The sequence below is a fragment of the Artemia franciscana genome, chromosome 10 (assembly GCF_032884065.1).
Source record: "Artemia franciscana chromosome 10, ASM3288406v1, whole genome shotgun sequence".
NCBI lineage: Eukaryota > Metazoa > Arthropoda > Branchiopoda > Anostraca > Artemiidae > Artemia > Artemia franciscana.
In genome coordinates, this window is record NC_088872.1 from 4,509,819 (window position 1) to 4,526,300 (window position 16,482).

The 16,482-nt window shown below is 33.8% G+C and overlaps 1 protein-coding gene across 1 annotated transcript in view; it reads left to right on the top strand.

Moving 5' to 3' along the window:
* LOC136031680 (probable G-protein coupled receptor CG31760) overlaps window positions 1–15,981 on the top strand; it is a 342,470-nt gene extending 326,489 nt beyond the window's left edge. Inside the window, exon 15 of the mRNA XM_065711357.1 lies at window positions 8,226–15,981. Coding sequence (XP_065567429.1) covers window positions 8,226–8,299 — 74 coding nt within the window. The 3' untranslated portion in view covers window positions 8,300–15,981. The remainder of the gene's footprint in view (window positions 1–8,225) is intronic.
* Window positions 15,982–16,482: the final 501 nt, after the last annotated feature.

A 16,482-nucleotide genomic window follows, 5' to 3' on the forward strand; every position in this document is an offset into this window, starting at 1 on the left:
TTCATTCAAATTAGATTTCCACTGTCTTACGAAAAGAATTCCTTATTGTTCGTCTTGCTTTTGATGTTTGTGATAGAAAGGCAGCATGGTCTTCGTCGCTATTTATTAATGTAATAATTATGGTCCAAAACCTTTAACTAGAGGCTTTCAAGAACAAGTCTTACATTTTCCTCCGCCATGCCTCCCTAATAAACTACACAATTAAAGTTCTACAAACAACAATATATAACTTAGATTATTAGAGGTGTGGTTCTGTTAGTAGGCTACAGCGCTTGACTTCATATTAGATTATCATACGTTCGATTCCTATTTTGATTTTTTTCCAACCACGGTTTGTCCCTTCTTATGATTACGTTCCTGATAATCCACTATTTTTGCAAATGTGATACACTCATCTTTTAAAGTATGACCCGGCAAGGCTCAATTTAAGGCTATTACTCATATCTACGTGCTCTTTATCAATTTGAACATCCAAAAGTCCCGTATAGTACCAAAAGAGGCACTTTTGTTGCCAATTCTTAAGTTGCACAGTTATGAAGAATAAAATGGTACCATTGCAATACCTATGGTCCAAAGCCTTTAACTGGAGGTTTGTAAGAACACATATATCTCCCCCCTCACATATAATCCCCCTCCAAACCCTCCTAGTAAGTTTTATAAATCGCCTATTCATCTTAAAAGTAAAACATTATTGTGAAAACAAATTAACTAAAACTAAAACTTTTCAACAAAAAATCTGCCAAAAATTAAGCTTGAATGATGAACAGTTTTGGATTAAACCGTCAAACCTCACTCCGTGATGAAGCTTGTGTGCTAGTTCAAATGGTGGTAATTGTGGGGAACGGACGTCCATTCCCTCTTAGTTTTTTGTTTCTGTCTAGGTTTTGAAAAACACCTTTTTGATTTGTTTGTTTCTTGTGTTTTTTTTTCCAGGGGTGATCGTATCGACCAAGTGGTCCTATAATGTTACAAGACGGCTCATTCTAACGGAAATTAAAAGTTTTAGTGCCCTTTTTAAGTGACCAAAAAAAAGGAGGGCACCTAGGCCCTCTTTCACAATCATGTTTTACCCAAAGTCACCGGATCAAAATTCTGAGATAGCCATTTTGTTCAGCATGGTCGAAAAATCTAATGACTATGTCTTTGGAGACGACTTACTCCCCCACAGCCCTGTGGAAGGGCCTGCAAGTTCAAACTTTCACCAGTGTTTACATATAGTAATGGTTATTGGGAAGTGTACAGACGTTTTCAGGGGGATTGCTTTGGTTGGGGGATGAGGGGTTAAGGGGAGGGATTACGTAGGGGGTCTTTCCATGGAGGAATTTGTCATGGGGGGAGAGAATTTCCATGAAGGGGGCGCAGGATTTTCTATTATTATTTAAAAAACATATGAAAAAATAAATACGAAATTTTTTTCAACTGAAAGTAAGGAGCAGCATTAAAAATTAAAACGAATAGAGATTATAACGCATATAGGGTTCAACTCCTCCTAATACCTCGCTCTTTATACTAAAGTATTTTTAGTAATTTCAACTATTCATTCTACGGCCTTTGTGATTCAGGGGTCATTCTTAAGGAATTGGGACAAAATTTAAGCTTAAGTGTAAAAAGTGAAATGTTGACGAGGGGGAGACATATACGTAATAAAAACATATGAATATAGAAGTTCGTTACTTAAATTAATTCGTAAGCTGTGTATATTTTTTACAAATAAAAACTTTCATAAAAAATTAAAAGTTCTAGTTGCCTTTTTAAGTAGCCAGAAAATTGGAGGGCAACTAGGCCCTCCTAGTTGCCCCCGGTCCTTTTTTCTCAAAATCGTCCGATCAAAACTATGAAAGAGCCACTTAGCCAAAAAAAATTCATATGCAAATTTGGTTTTAACTATTCATGTGCAGAGAGCCAAAATCAAAACATACATTAACTCAAAAACATTCAGAAATTAAATTTAAAAAAACAGTTTTTTACTGAAAGTAAGGAGCGACACTAAAACTTAAAACGAATAGAAATTACTCCATAAATAAAAGGGGCTACTCCCTCCTCAGTGCCCTGCTCTTTACGCTAAACTTTTTACTGTTTTAAAAAGTAGAGTTGAGTAAAGTTGAAGGGAAAAGTAGAGTTGAGACTTTACCGTAAAGAGCGGGGCGTTAAGGAGGGAACAGCTCCTTTCATATGTGGAGTAATTTCTGTGCGTTTTAAGTTTTAATGTCGCTCCTTACTTTAATGTCTCGTCAGCATTAAAGCTGACGAGACAAAAATGCAACCTGACAAATTAATCCAATATTTCGGTATGCTGTTCAATGACTTTACTGTTATTAAAAAATATTGAATTTTACGCTTATGTTTGTAAGATAATTAGATAAAAAACAAGTTCTTTTAATGCAACTAAGGAGTGACATTAAAACTAAAAACGAACAGAAATTATTCCGTATATGAAAGGGGTTGTCCCCCCTCAACGCCCCGCTCTTTAAGCTAAAGTTTGATTTTTTCTCACAACTCTAGTTTTTAAAATAATATAAAACTTTAGCGTAAAGAGCGAGGCGTTGAGGAGGGACAACCCCTTTCATATACGGAATAATTTCTGTTCGGTTTAAGTTTTAATGTCGCTCCTTACTTGCAGTTAAAAACCTTGTTTTTTTTAATTTATTTTTGAACGTTTTTGAATTAATGCATGTTTTGATTTTGGCTCACCGCACATGAATAACATGGCTCACCGCACATGTTACTTAAAAAGGTAACTAGAACCTTTTATATTTTTAAGAATGTTTTTACTAGTAATAAAAGTATACGTAACTTGCGAATTAACTTTTGTAACGAGCTTCTATATTTGTATATTTTTATCACGTATATAAGGGGGGTTCACTCCCTCGTCAATACCGCACTCTTTACACTAAAGCTTGAATTTTGTCCCAACTCTTTAAGAATGACCCCTGAATCACAAAGGCCGCAGAATAAATAGTTGAAATTACCAAAAATACTTTAGCGTAAAGAGCGAGGTATTGTGGAGGAGACGAACCCCCTTATATATATATATATATATATATATATATATATATATATATATATATATATATATATATATATATATATATATATATATATATATATATATATATATATATATATATATATATATATATGTAATAATTTCTGTTCGTTTTAGGTTTTAATGCTGGTCCTTATTTCCAGCTGAAAAAAAAACTCTTTTTTCATTTGTTTTCTCGTTGTTGTTTTTTTTTTTTTTTAATAATGCTAAAAAATCCTAGGACCCTTTCATGGAAATTCTCTTTCCTCGTGATAAATTCCTCCATGGAAAGATCATCCCACGTAACTCCCAAACCCCAATCCCCCCCTTCAACGTGAAAAATTCTCCCTGGAAACGTCTGTACACTTCCCAATAGCCATTACTGTATGTAAACAACGGTGAAAGTCTATAACTTGCAGGTCCTCCAATTGCAGGTCCCAATTGCAGGTCCCCCGGAGACTGTGGTGGATTTAGTCGTCCCGAAAGACACAACTATTAGGTTTTTCGACTATGCTGAACATAATAGCTATCCTAAAATTTTGATCCTGTGACTTCGGAAAAATGAGCGTGGGAGGGGCCTAGGTGCCCTCCAATTTTCTTATCACTTAAAAAGAGCACTAAAACTTTTAATATCCTTTAGAATGAGCCCTCACGCAAAATTCTAGGACCACTGGGTCGATACAATCACCCCGGGGCAAAAAAAAAAACAAAAACAAATAAACACGCATCCGTGATCTGTCTTCTGGCAAACAATACAAAATTCCACATCTTTGTAGACATGACCTTGAAACTTCTGCAGTAGGATTCTCTGATACGCTAAATCTGATAATGTAATTTTCGTTAAGATTCAATGAATTTTAAGGAGTGTTCCCCCCTATTTTCTAAAATAAGGCAAATTTTCTCAGGCTCTTAACCTTTGATGGGTAAGACTAAACTTGATGAAACTTATATATTTAAAATCAGCATAAAAATACAATTCTTTTGATGTTACTATTGGTATCAAAATTACATTCTTTGGAGTTTCGGTCACTATTGAGCCGGGTCGCTCCTTACTACAGTTCGTTCCCACGAACCGTTTTATTTTAGTTATATGCTGAAAGTTACTGATGTCACAACTGGTGTAAGACTATGAAAAGCTTTATAGTTTAGTTTATTGTTGTCAGCCTTTATACTCACTTTTGACTCCCATATCAAGAATCCTGTTGTTTATGCTTGGCTTTTGTGTTTTCAGTAAAGCGCTAGTTTTCTATAATCCTAGAAACATAGGAAAACATAATTAGTTGGTTTATTCGTACTACTTTTTTTTATACATATTAGATAGGCAGTGAAGCAATAATTTCTGTCTGGTTTAAGTTTCAACTTCACTCTTTACTTCCCTCGAAAAAACTTTGTTTTTTTTTAAATTAATACTTCCCAGTAACCAAATCTATATGTAAGCAATGGGCAAGCTTCAGAGTTTTCAGCCCTTCCCTTGGGGTCTTTGTGAGGGTTAAACCATGGTCTGTGAGGGATGTTAAGTTTTCCTCAAAGACATAGTTATTAGGTTTTTCGACTATGAAAAACAAAACGGCTATAGCGAAATTCTGATTAGGGGACTTTGAGGAAAAATGAGCATGGGAGGGGGGCTAGCTGCCATCCAATATTTTTGCCACATAAAAGGGCACTAGAACTTTTTATTTACGATCGAATGAGCCCTTTATCGATCTTCTACGATCACCATTTCAATATGATCACCCCTGGAAAAAAAATATATGCATCCGTGTGGCAAAAAATGCAAAAAATATGCATCTCTTCAGGCAAAAAATGCAAAATTCTACATTTTTGTACATAGGAGTTTGAAACCTCTACAGTAGGATTCTCTGGTATGCTGAATCTTATGCAGTGATTTTCATTAAGATCATTTGATATTTTGGGGAATTCCTCCCCTCCCCTTTTTTAAAAATTGGGCAAATTTCCTCAGACTTGTAATTTTTGATGGGCACCATTAAATTTGATTAATTTTACATATTTTGAATAAGCGTCAAAATTTGAGTTTTTACTATTTTAAAAAGTAGAGCTGAGAGAAAGAGTCAAACTAGCGCAAAAAGCGGGGCGTTGAGGAGGGAACAGCCCTTTTCTTATACGGGGTAATTTCTGCTCGTTTTAAGTTTTAGTGTCGCTCCTTACTTTCAGTTAAAAAAACTTGTTTTTTTTTTAATTTAATGGTCTTAAAGACTCCGTTTTTTAGAGCGTTGGTTTACTATTGAGCCGCATCACTCCTTACTTACAGTTTGTTACCACAAACTTATTTGATTGGTATTTCTAGAAGTGTGAAAAACTAATTCTAAGGTTAAAAAGTATGACTTTAGATTTCCCAGAACTGATGTATGTTAAACAGCTCGTGCTAACGAACTGTAGTAAGGAGCGACCCGGCTCAAGAGTAGCCAAGACTTCAAAAAATGGAATTTTGATACCAATAGCTACATCAAAAGAATAGCATTTTACCTCTGATTTTAAATATATAAGTTTAGTCTTACCCATCAAAAATTGTGAGCCTGAGAAAATTTGCTTTATTTTAGAAAATAGGAAGAAACACCCCCTAAAAGTCATAGCATCTTAACGAAAATCGCACCATCAGATGTCACTCCTTACTTTCAGTTAAAAAAAACTTGTTTCTTTTTATTTAATAAGGATCTATTGTTATAAAGACTCCGTTTTTTAGAGCTTTGGTTACAATTGAGTTGCATCGCTCCTTACTTACAGTTCGTTACCACAAACTTATTTGATTGGCATTTCTAGAAGTCTGAAAAACTAATTCTAAGCTTAAGAAGCAAGAAATCCAGAACTGATGTATGTAAGGAATAGGACTCATGATGAGCAAGGAAGTTCCTTTGTTGGAAAGTCTTTTTTGGTTTGAAAGATGATGATAATGGAGTGCACAATTTATTACTAAAAAGTGAAAGATGTCAGTAATAGCGGAATATGCCCTTGTAAAACCGATTAATAGATACTAAAGTGACTCATGTGATAGCAACAGGAACAAAGAAATACAAATCCTAGTGAAAATTAAATAAAGAAAACAATTTGGTTCTACTGAAAATAAGGAGCAACATCAAAAGTTAAAGCGAACAGAAACTATTACGTACATGAAAGGGTTTTCCCCTCCTTAATACCTCGCTCTTCATATTGAAGTTTTTTAGAACTATTAAAAAAAAAATATCATTCTACTTAAACGGCCCTTGTGTTTCATTAGTCGTTCTGAAGGAATTGGACAACCCTCTTATATACGTAATAATTTCTGTTCGTTTTAAATTTTGATGTTGCCCTTACTTTCAGTTAAAAGCCTTTTTTTATTTTATTTCTGATCGTTTTTAAATAATACTAGGAAATCCAGCTCCCCCTCCATGGAAAATTCCTTACCCAATGGAAAAATCCCTCCATGGAAAGTTCTTACAACGTAGAATATCTCCCCTGCCAGAAAATTCCCCCAACAATTCCATTCTAGCTGAAAATGACCCCAAGGAAGTTTCTTGTGGACAATTCTGGGTGAAAAATTTTTCTTAGCACACTTTCAATTGAAAAAGGGCTTTAATTTCGGTTTGTTTTTAAAATCATGCCAGAAATCCTCGTCCGTGGAAAAGTATTTATCGCAAATACATCAAAGGGGTAAAAATCAATAGGGCAATTGTCCTCCTTTAGGTGACGCGCCTACATATAGGTATTCATGAGTGGTACTATTGATATTAAAAGCAAAAATCCCTATTTAATTTAAATAGACCGAGATCCGTTGATTTTTGAATTTAAAAAAGAGGGAATAGTTGTGGGAAAAGTCAAAGTCATGGCCAATTGTAGAAAAAAGCCAAGACAGATTGTTGAATTAAGTGGGCAGCCCAGTCAAGGGTTAATTTTATCCCTTTGATTGCCGATTGCAAATATTTGATTGCAAAGATCACACTGCCTTTGCCGCCTCATTAACAAAAGTTAATGAGGAATTTTCTGAAAAAATATTCAAATAGAATCTAAGCGAATATTCTAGCTACATGATCAATAGCCGTCTGCAGCAAAATATTAGGCAAAAATTGAAACATGGAATCTAATATATCCTATCTCCTATCTATATATATATATATATATATATATATATATATATATATATATATATATATATATATATATATATATATATATATATATATATATATATATATATATATATATATATATATATATATCAATAAAATTAGTACAAATAACCAAATAATTATGTTTCCCTATGCTTTTAGGATTATAAAAAACTAGCGCTTTACTGAAAACACAAAATAATATAAAAGCTTTGAAATTGTAAAATCAAACCAATTAAGGCCACTTTTTACAGAATAAAATATTTTCAATCCATTGTAGGATTGTTGTTTTATTTATTTGTTTTTTACGTTTAATTTGGTATCACTTCTGCACAATGGCTCAGTTCAATGACTCTCGTTTTGGTTCTGAAAAGGACATGTCATGATTAATTTGGAGACAGATTCGAAGTAAGCCCATCTTGATAGTGTAAGGACTATAGACTAGCTTTAGAATTTGTATCATAGTTTGAAATTCACTGTTGTATAGAGAGAAATAATCGGATTTCCGGAATTCATGTTATGTCTTATTTGATCTTTGCTCCAAGTAACACTAAAGTTATTTCTTACAATCTAAGATTGTATGTTACTCACTATTGGTATTATAGCTGGTAAGACCAAAATGCTACGTTATAAACCAATCCATTATTTCTGTATGCTTTTCACTTACTTCGTGGTTTTTTAAAAAATACCGCGGATTAAAAAATATTTAATTTTACGCTTATGCTTGTGTTTGAAAATAATTTTAATTACATACTGAAAGCTACTAATCTCAAAACTGGTGTAAGACTATGAAAAGCTTTATAGATTCGTTTATTGTTGTCAGGTTTCATACTCATTTTTGACTCTCAATTCAATATTCCTGTTTTTTTCACTTGACTTGACTCTGTAAAGCGCTAGTTTTCTGTAATCCTAAAAGCATAGGGAAACATAATTAGTTGACCTATTTGTACTATTTTTATATATATACATAAGATAGTCTGTGAAGTAATAATTTTTTTTCCGTTTTAAGTTTCAACTTCGCTCTTTATTTCCCTCGGGAAAACTTCACTTGTTTTAAATTAATACATAATAAGAAACCATTAATAAACTTTCTTTTTTAGATCCTTTAAAGACTGGGGAGGAAGAAATTGTGATTGGTACACCCAAATTTGAAGGTGAATACGAGTGGCTATGAAGAAAAGCACACCTTTTGTGGATCTGCATGGGACCACTGTTTTGGTGCAATAGGGAAATATTTTGCCGTTTAAGAATGTAAAAATTGCCTTATTAGCTAGGCATTTGTGCTTTTGGTGCTTACGCTGTCTTTTACTTCCTAGTGACAAATGTGAGCCCTGAAATAAGTTTCTAAAAGCTATGCGATACCTTTTCTTACCTTGCTGGTTGTCACAAATAGAAACAGATTATGTACATTTCCTTATTCCATAGTTAAGACGCTCTGTTACTGGTATGGCCTCTGATGTATTAAGTTTTGTTTGAAATATCTTGATCAGGGGGGTTCTCAAACTTGTGATGCTGTAGCACCTCTAAACATTAATGAAAGTGGATAACACTTTCATAAGCTGTTATTATTTGCCCTATGTTTAATTACTTAAGCAAATTTGCTTACATGAGTAACTTTTAAATTGTTTTCTATGACAACTAATAGAACCCCAGAGTTATTTTAGAAACCTTTGGTATCCATGATACATGCTTCGGCATTTGTTATTTGGCTTTCATTTTGGCAATTACCTATCGGCATCTTTACTTTGGATCTACATTGATTAGCTCACGGCAGTTTAAATGCTAATAAACCCTTTTTACCTCTTTGATCTCCATTTCAGTTTTCAGAATTGTGTTGGGATACCTAAGGTTTCAGTAGAATACACTTTGGGAATCATGACTCTAGACATTTCTTTACAAGAATATAGTAATTCAAAATGTATTGTATATTTTGAACCATTGTTGGACCCCATTGTATTGCCCCATAATTATCTCAGGGCACCTAAATGGTTTGTGAAAACCCCCTTGGAAACCACTACCCTAGATTTTCCTTTAGTTACTTATCATAGTTGCCGGTGAACCTCCCTATGAAACCCTTGATTCACCTCAGGGCACCTAAAAGATCCACAGAACTCACCGCGGGAATCACTACTTTAAATTTTTTTCTTAGCTTATCTTTGTTACAAGGTAATAGATCTTTTTAATCGTTATTGAAGGCCATTATAAAACCAAACAATTACCTCAGGGTACCTGAGGGTGAAGCCGTATCTGGGGGGAGATACTGGATTAAACTCCGAAATTTTTGTAGACTCAAAAAAATGCAACAAAAGCATATATACAAATTGTTGATGTTTTTAAAGTTATTTGTAACCCCCACCCCTAGCAGGAATAACCCCCTAACAAAAATACCCCCCCCCCTAACCCAAATCCTGAATACGCCCTTACCTCAGGGGTCTGTAAAACGCACTGGAGGATCAGTATTTCTTGCCTATTAATTTGTCTTCGTTTTCAGTTCAAAAGGTAATTTAACTCTAAACCATTTGTTGAGCCCCAAAATTATCTCTGGGGACCTAAGGGATCCACAGGGCCTGTTTTTAAAATCATTACTATACATTTTTCTTTAATAGCTTGTCGCAGTACAAGAGACTACATATGTTGTAATTGAGAACCTAAAATGTACCAACATTTCCAGTTATTTAACCAGGTAACTTCAGGCTGAAATTGCTTAAAAGTTAATTTTGATTCTAACAATTTGGGCAGTTACCCCAAGTAAAGTGTCGTAGATAAAAAAAAAACCTTAAATCGATAAAAATAAAGCTCCTACCCCCCAGCTCAGATAGCTTTGACAACCTTTACATGGCATTCATTTTAATATGTTCAAAAAAAAGTTGGATTAATTTAGTTTTTGCGTGAATGTATTTTGTCCGTAACAGAACAGGAATGTTCTCCTTAGAGTGTCGTTTTCAGGAGAAAAGATTTTATTTCTGGATAACAACGGGGTATAAATTTTGAAATTTATATTACCATCTCCTTTTTGTACTTCAATGCGGTTATTCTCGAAAATATAATAAAAAGAGAATTAAAAATAGCAAATAGTTTAAGCGTATAATTTAATCGAAGCAAAGCTCAAATGCACTTTGCAAGTTTTTTTCTCTTTTAGATTTTTGAACAAAAACAGTGCTTCAGAAAAGTTTAAAAAGTTACTCTTGATCTTCTAAAAGTTAATGAAAATTTCAGATTAACCCTTTTATTATAGGCACGGTACTCTATGATTTTAACAACGTAAAACAAGAGTTCACGTTTTTACCCAGTCCACGGATTTCTTCATCGCTGAAGATATCTGAAATTTTAAACAGCTAAAACATGATAAATTATACTGAGGCTCTTCTATGGAAGAGTATTTTCTCTCAGCAATTTTTGGCAAAGCCTAAAAAGATAAATTTTTGTATACTTTTACTTAAGTAGAATATGGCCCAGTCATCTGTTTCAGGCTAGCTAAGATATCGGGTTTAATTGTTCAACTAAAATAGAATGCAAGAAACAAACCCTCTGTTAATAAAATCATTTGGTTCTCCTAATTTTTTGATCGACCACTCTATGTGTTCGATAAAAAATAACAACTAAAAAAGTACAAAATACTTCTTACCGATACCGTGTACATCAATACCTTTCTATTCCAGTGCAGTCAAAGCAAGGATATGCTTTACTAATATCCAAATCAACAAAATCTGTCATATTTCCAAACCAGGGGGGGTTCTGGCCTCTCTTGCACCAGGGAAAAATATTCATTAGCGCCCCCTCCCCCTGACTTTTACAAAATTTTCAGACCAAATTTTTACCAAATTCTCATTTATGAACAAAATTATTATCAATCTATTAATTAATTAAAAAGTAATTTTCATTAATTTATTATTTGATCATTTTGATTTGATTATTTTAGTTATTATTTAACGATTTTCGAATTTACTGCACCCACTACCTTATTAATAAAATTTCAGAATTATAAAATGATTATTGGTTATTTTTTTGGAATTTTGAAGATTATTCGTTTGAAATTTTTCACACCTAAAATTTGTGTGCCCGTGGCAAGTGCCCCCTCTGTCCCTCCTCCAAAACCACCTCTGCTCCAAAGTAAGTACGTAACTTCAGTTATCAAAACACTTATATCGCTATCTTTCCATTGATACCGTTTCTATTCTACCTTTTGATCGATGCCGAACTTATCAATATCTGTGTGGTATTATGCAGCCAAAGTGTGGACCCTGCTTTACTAATACCCAAGTCAACAAAGCCTACCTTACATCCAGACTACGTACTTGGCTTTCATTATAGAATCCCTCGTGTTATTACAGTTTCTATCGTACCTTTCTTCTGACACCGTTTAAATCGATAACTTTCTATTACAGCGTAGTCTAAAGATTGATTCTGCTTTCTTGATATTCAACTCAATAAAATTAGCATTAAATCAAGAATGGGTACTTTGCTTTTGTGTATCAATACCCTTCTATTGTTATCTTTTTATCTATAACATTCCTATTATACCTTTTTATCAGTACCTTGTAGATTGATACCTTTTTATCAATGCGTAATCAAATTATGGATTCTGTTGTTTGAATATTCAACGTAATAAAATTCGTCCTTATCATCAAGTGGGTAGTTATGAATCCTCTGTCTATACCTTTTCACAGATACCGTGAACATCAATACCTTTCTATTGCTGTGTAAGTGAAGTATGAATTCTGCCCCCCCCCCCTAATACTCAACTCAATAAAATCAGCCTTACACCAGGAATACGTACTTGGATTCTGTGTATCGATACCTTCGTTTATTACCTTTCTATTGATGGCATTCCTATTACAACTTTCTACTGATACCGTATACATTTATACGACAGCTTTCTATTACTGTGTAACCTAAGCATGTATTCTACCTACCTAATACTTAACTTACAGAATTAGTCGTCATCATCAGAAGGTGCCTGTCTTTCATTATCAATACCCTTTTCTATTGATAGCTTTTAACCGATACCCCGAACACCAATGCCTTTTTGTTCCTTTGAGGAAAAGTATAGATTCTGCTTCACTAATACTCAACTCAACAAAAACAGCCCCACATCAAGACTAGGTACTTGGCCTCCGTGTATTGATACCCTTAATTTGATACTTCGTATATCACCATCTTTCTGCTGTTATCAAAACCAAAATAGGTTTTTGCCTTCCTAATACTCAACTCAAGAAAATTAGTCCTAGTCGCTACTTGGCTTCCATGCACACCTTTCCTTATAATCTTAAGCAAATAAAATAAAACAAGTTCCTTCAAATGAAAGTAAGGAGCAACATTAAAACTTAAAACGAAGAGAAATTATTACATATATGAAGGGGGGCCCCCTCCTCAACACCTCGCTCTTTACGCTAATTTTTTTTAGCACTTTTAAAAAAGCTTCTTATTGTTTTTATTAAATGACCCTTGTGTTTCAAGAGTCGTTGTTAAAGAATTGGGACAAATCAAACTTCAGCGTAAAGAGTGAGGTGTTGAGGAGGGGGCAATCCCCTTAATATACGTAATAATTTCTGTTCATTTTAAGTTTTAATGTTGCTCCTTACTTTCATCTGAAAAATTGAGGCGGAAAAGAGAAATCAAGACATATAAAAAGAATTCTGCTTAGGAATTCTAGAAAATTCCCAGTGTATAATTTCCCCTGATAAGTTCATCCCCTGGAAACTTCCCTACCCATGGAAAATTCCCCCGTAGAAGAACCCCGAGCAGGAAATTTTTCACCCTCCCACCTATACGAAAATGTAAACAAACTTCCCAATAGCAAATACTATACGTAAACAATATGGATATGTTATAACCTAAAGACCTTTCCCTTTGGGCTCAAGGGGGGGGGGGTTACATTATATACAAAGGCATAGTTATTGGGCCTTTCAATTATGTTGAACAAAGTGGCTATCTCAAAATTTTGTCCAGACGATTTTTAAAAAATGGGCAGGGGAGGGGGCCTAATTTTCCTCTATTATTTTTGGTGACTTAAAAAGAGCACTAGAACTTTTAATTTCCGTTTGAATGAGGCGTGTCACGATATTCTAGGACCACTGAGTCGATACGATCACCCCTGGGAAAAAAAAATAAATACAAATCTGCGATTTTTCTTCTGGCAAAAAATACAACATTCCACGTTTTCCCTTAAAATTCAATCTCTCACGATATTTTGAGACCACTGGGTCGAAAAAAAACAAATATGCACGTCCGTGATCTTTCTTGTGGCAAAAAATTTAAAAATTCCACATTTTTGCAGATGGGAGCTTGAAACCTCTGTAGTAGCGCTTTCTGATGTGCAGAATCAGATGGTATGATAACTATTAAGGTTCTGTGACTTTTAGGGGATGTTTTCCCCTTTTCTTTAATATCAGGCAAATTTTCTCAGGTTTGTTGCCTTTAATGGGTAAGACTAAACTTAATAAAACTTATGTATTTGAAATCAGCATAATAAGCAAATTCTTTTGATATATCTATTGGTATCAAAATTCCGGTTTTTAGAGTTTCGGTTAGTATTGAGCCAGGTCGCTCCTTACTTACAATTCGTTACCACGAACTCTTTTTATACTGTGCTAATGATGATTATTTTTTTACCTTCAATTCAGTAGCAATAAATGTCAGTTTTGATTTATATCGTTTATTTATGGTCACATCTAGATAAATAGATAGATAACTAATACTTGACTCTCTTAAACTGTGTCACAAGCAATATGTGCTTAGTTTCAGTTCGTGTCAAAAATATAGCTTAAAATCCAACCTAGTGTTAAGGGTTGAAAATTTGTAAGACTTGTGATAAAATAAAACGATTATACGTACTCAGCCTCGAACGTAGGAGGGGGGTTAGTACCTGCCTTCGAGAATCTTGATTTTTGTATAATCCACTCATTTCTAATACTGTCTTTTAATTTTCGAATCGTTTCCCCTCACTCTTGAAATCAGCTCGTGCCTATGCACCAGCGTGAACAATTAGAAAATATACATATATATAAAAAAAATGCTATAAGTAAAAAGGTAAGAATTAGGGGATATACTATAGGATCAGTTTATATTGCTGATTAAAAGATATCTAAATTAACTATAAGCTGAGCTGACACAGAGAGAGCAATACAACATAAAGCCATTCCTACAACTTCTTCTCAGAAAAAGAAACAAATTTTAAATAAACAGCATTTGTGATCCTTCTGGCCAAAAATACAAAATTTCACATTTTTGGAGATAAGAGCTTGAAACCTCTATAATGAAATTCTCTGAATCCGGTGGTACGATTTTCATTAAGATTCTTTGACTTTTTATGGGTGTTTGTCCTTTCTTAAAAATCGGACAAATTTTCTTAGCTCCTAGCTTTTGATGGATGAAATTAAATTTACGATTCTTATATATTTGGATTCTGGACAAAAAAGTTAATTCTTTTGATATGTCTATTGATATCAAAATCACGTTTTCTAGAGTTTCGGTTACTATTAAGCCTAGTCGCTCCTTACTTACAGTTCGTTACTTAGAACTATTTGATCACAAGTTTTCATTGGGCTCAAGTGAATATTTTAAATTGAAATTCTGTAAAACATTCTGTTAAAAGTACCTGCAATAGACTGAGCCGAAAAAAGGGAAAAAAAGTGAACGGCTGGTAAGAATACCTCATTAAGTTCTTATAAAATACAAACAGATCAAATTACTTTGACAAAAAAAAGTTTAATAACTACAAAGACGCTTTTTTTTTAACTTCGAGCAATTTCAATATTCGATTGTCTTTGTGATCGTTCTGTCAATTATCATATAGAAAAGAGTAATAAGCTTTTTTTGTACAAATATTCTTATGCGGTCCGGATCAGATCTGAGCTTTATCCTATTTTAGCTGTGAAATGGCTCAGCGGGGACACGTAATGCTATTCGGATGCTCCGAGGAATTAATTGTCCACTCTCATCAATATAATGGCTTACCCGTAGGAAAGTATTCTGATATATACACTACGAATTCATTTATTCAAGTTCATTGGCAACTACTGCATTGGATCTTGTTAGAAATTAAATATAAAACAAGTTTTTTTTTAACTGAAAGTAAGGAGCGACATTAAAACTTAAAACGAACAGAAATTACTCCGTATATGAAAGGGCTGCTCCCTCCTCAACGCCCCGCTCTTTACGCTAAAGTTTCACTCTTTCTCTCAAATCTACTTTTTAAAACAGTAAAAAACTTCAGCGTAAAGATTTCCTAAAATAAGGCAAATTTTCTCAGACTGGTTACTTTTGATGGGTAAGACTAAATTTAATGAAACTTATATATTTAAAATCCGCATAAAAATCCAATTCTTTTGATATATCTATTAGCATCAAAATTTTGTTGATGCTTCAAAAACTTTTGATGTATCTCCATTTCTTAGAGTTTCGTTTACTATCGAGCCGGGTCGCTCCTTACTACAGTCCTTAATACCACGAACTGTTTGGTTTAATCAGCCATGTCGTTGGTAACTAGCAACCCTACATTTTTCAGGGTAAACTTCGAATGTTTGCGTATACATGGAAAAATACTTTTTAGAAAAGCTTGTTATGATTTTTAATATTATTGCCCATTTGCCCTCGCCTTTCATTCCATCTTAATAAGAATGATCCTTTTTTGTTTATTTTTTTTAAATAATCTCATTGACTTATTTTAAAAAATCAACAATTTTAACATTTTTATATACTATTTTTTCCCTTCGGTTTTAAGGAAAATTTTAGTCTCTTTACTAGTTAGGCCCTATGAGATTAAACTGACAGAGTAAATTTAAAATTTTACTGTGTTTGTGATAGGTCTGTGAATATGTAACTAAGAAAAAATGCAATAAATTTTGTTAGCCATCTTTTTCTTATGTGTCATACGCTAGATCTAATTTTTATTCTATTTTAGCAGTGAAGTGGTTTTATGGGGGTCTACTACTGCCACTACTACCAACAACAATTCAGTGCAGCACCAAGCTGCCTGAAGCCAATACAGCTGTGCATGCTCTTCCTATACCCCCAATCTATTCTTTACCCCCTCATATACAGTTCCAATTTCCTTAGAATCCTTTATAATGGCCTCTTCCACCCTATTTAGGAACGACCTTCTTTCTGTTTGGCCTCAGATAGGTTGTTGAAAAGCACAATATTTGGCAATCGGTTAATCTTCGCCCATAAAACATGACCTATTCATCTTGATCTTTCTTTCATTATATCCCTAGAAAGTAGGATCAAACCTCATTTTTGTAGTGCTAATTTTTTTTGTTTTTATCCAGTCACTCGAATGGGTAACTAAGACTACCCTCGAACAACTTCTCAGGAGAATATAGAACAACAGTGTTAGGTACACGGGTAGACAATACT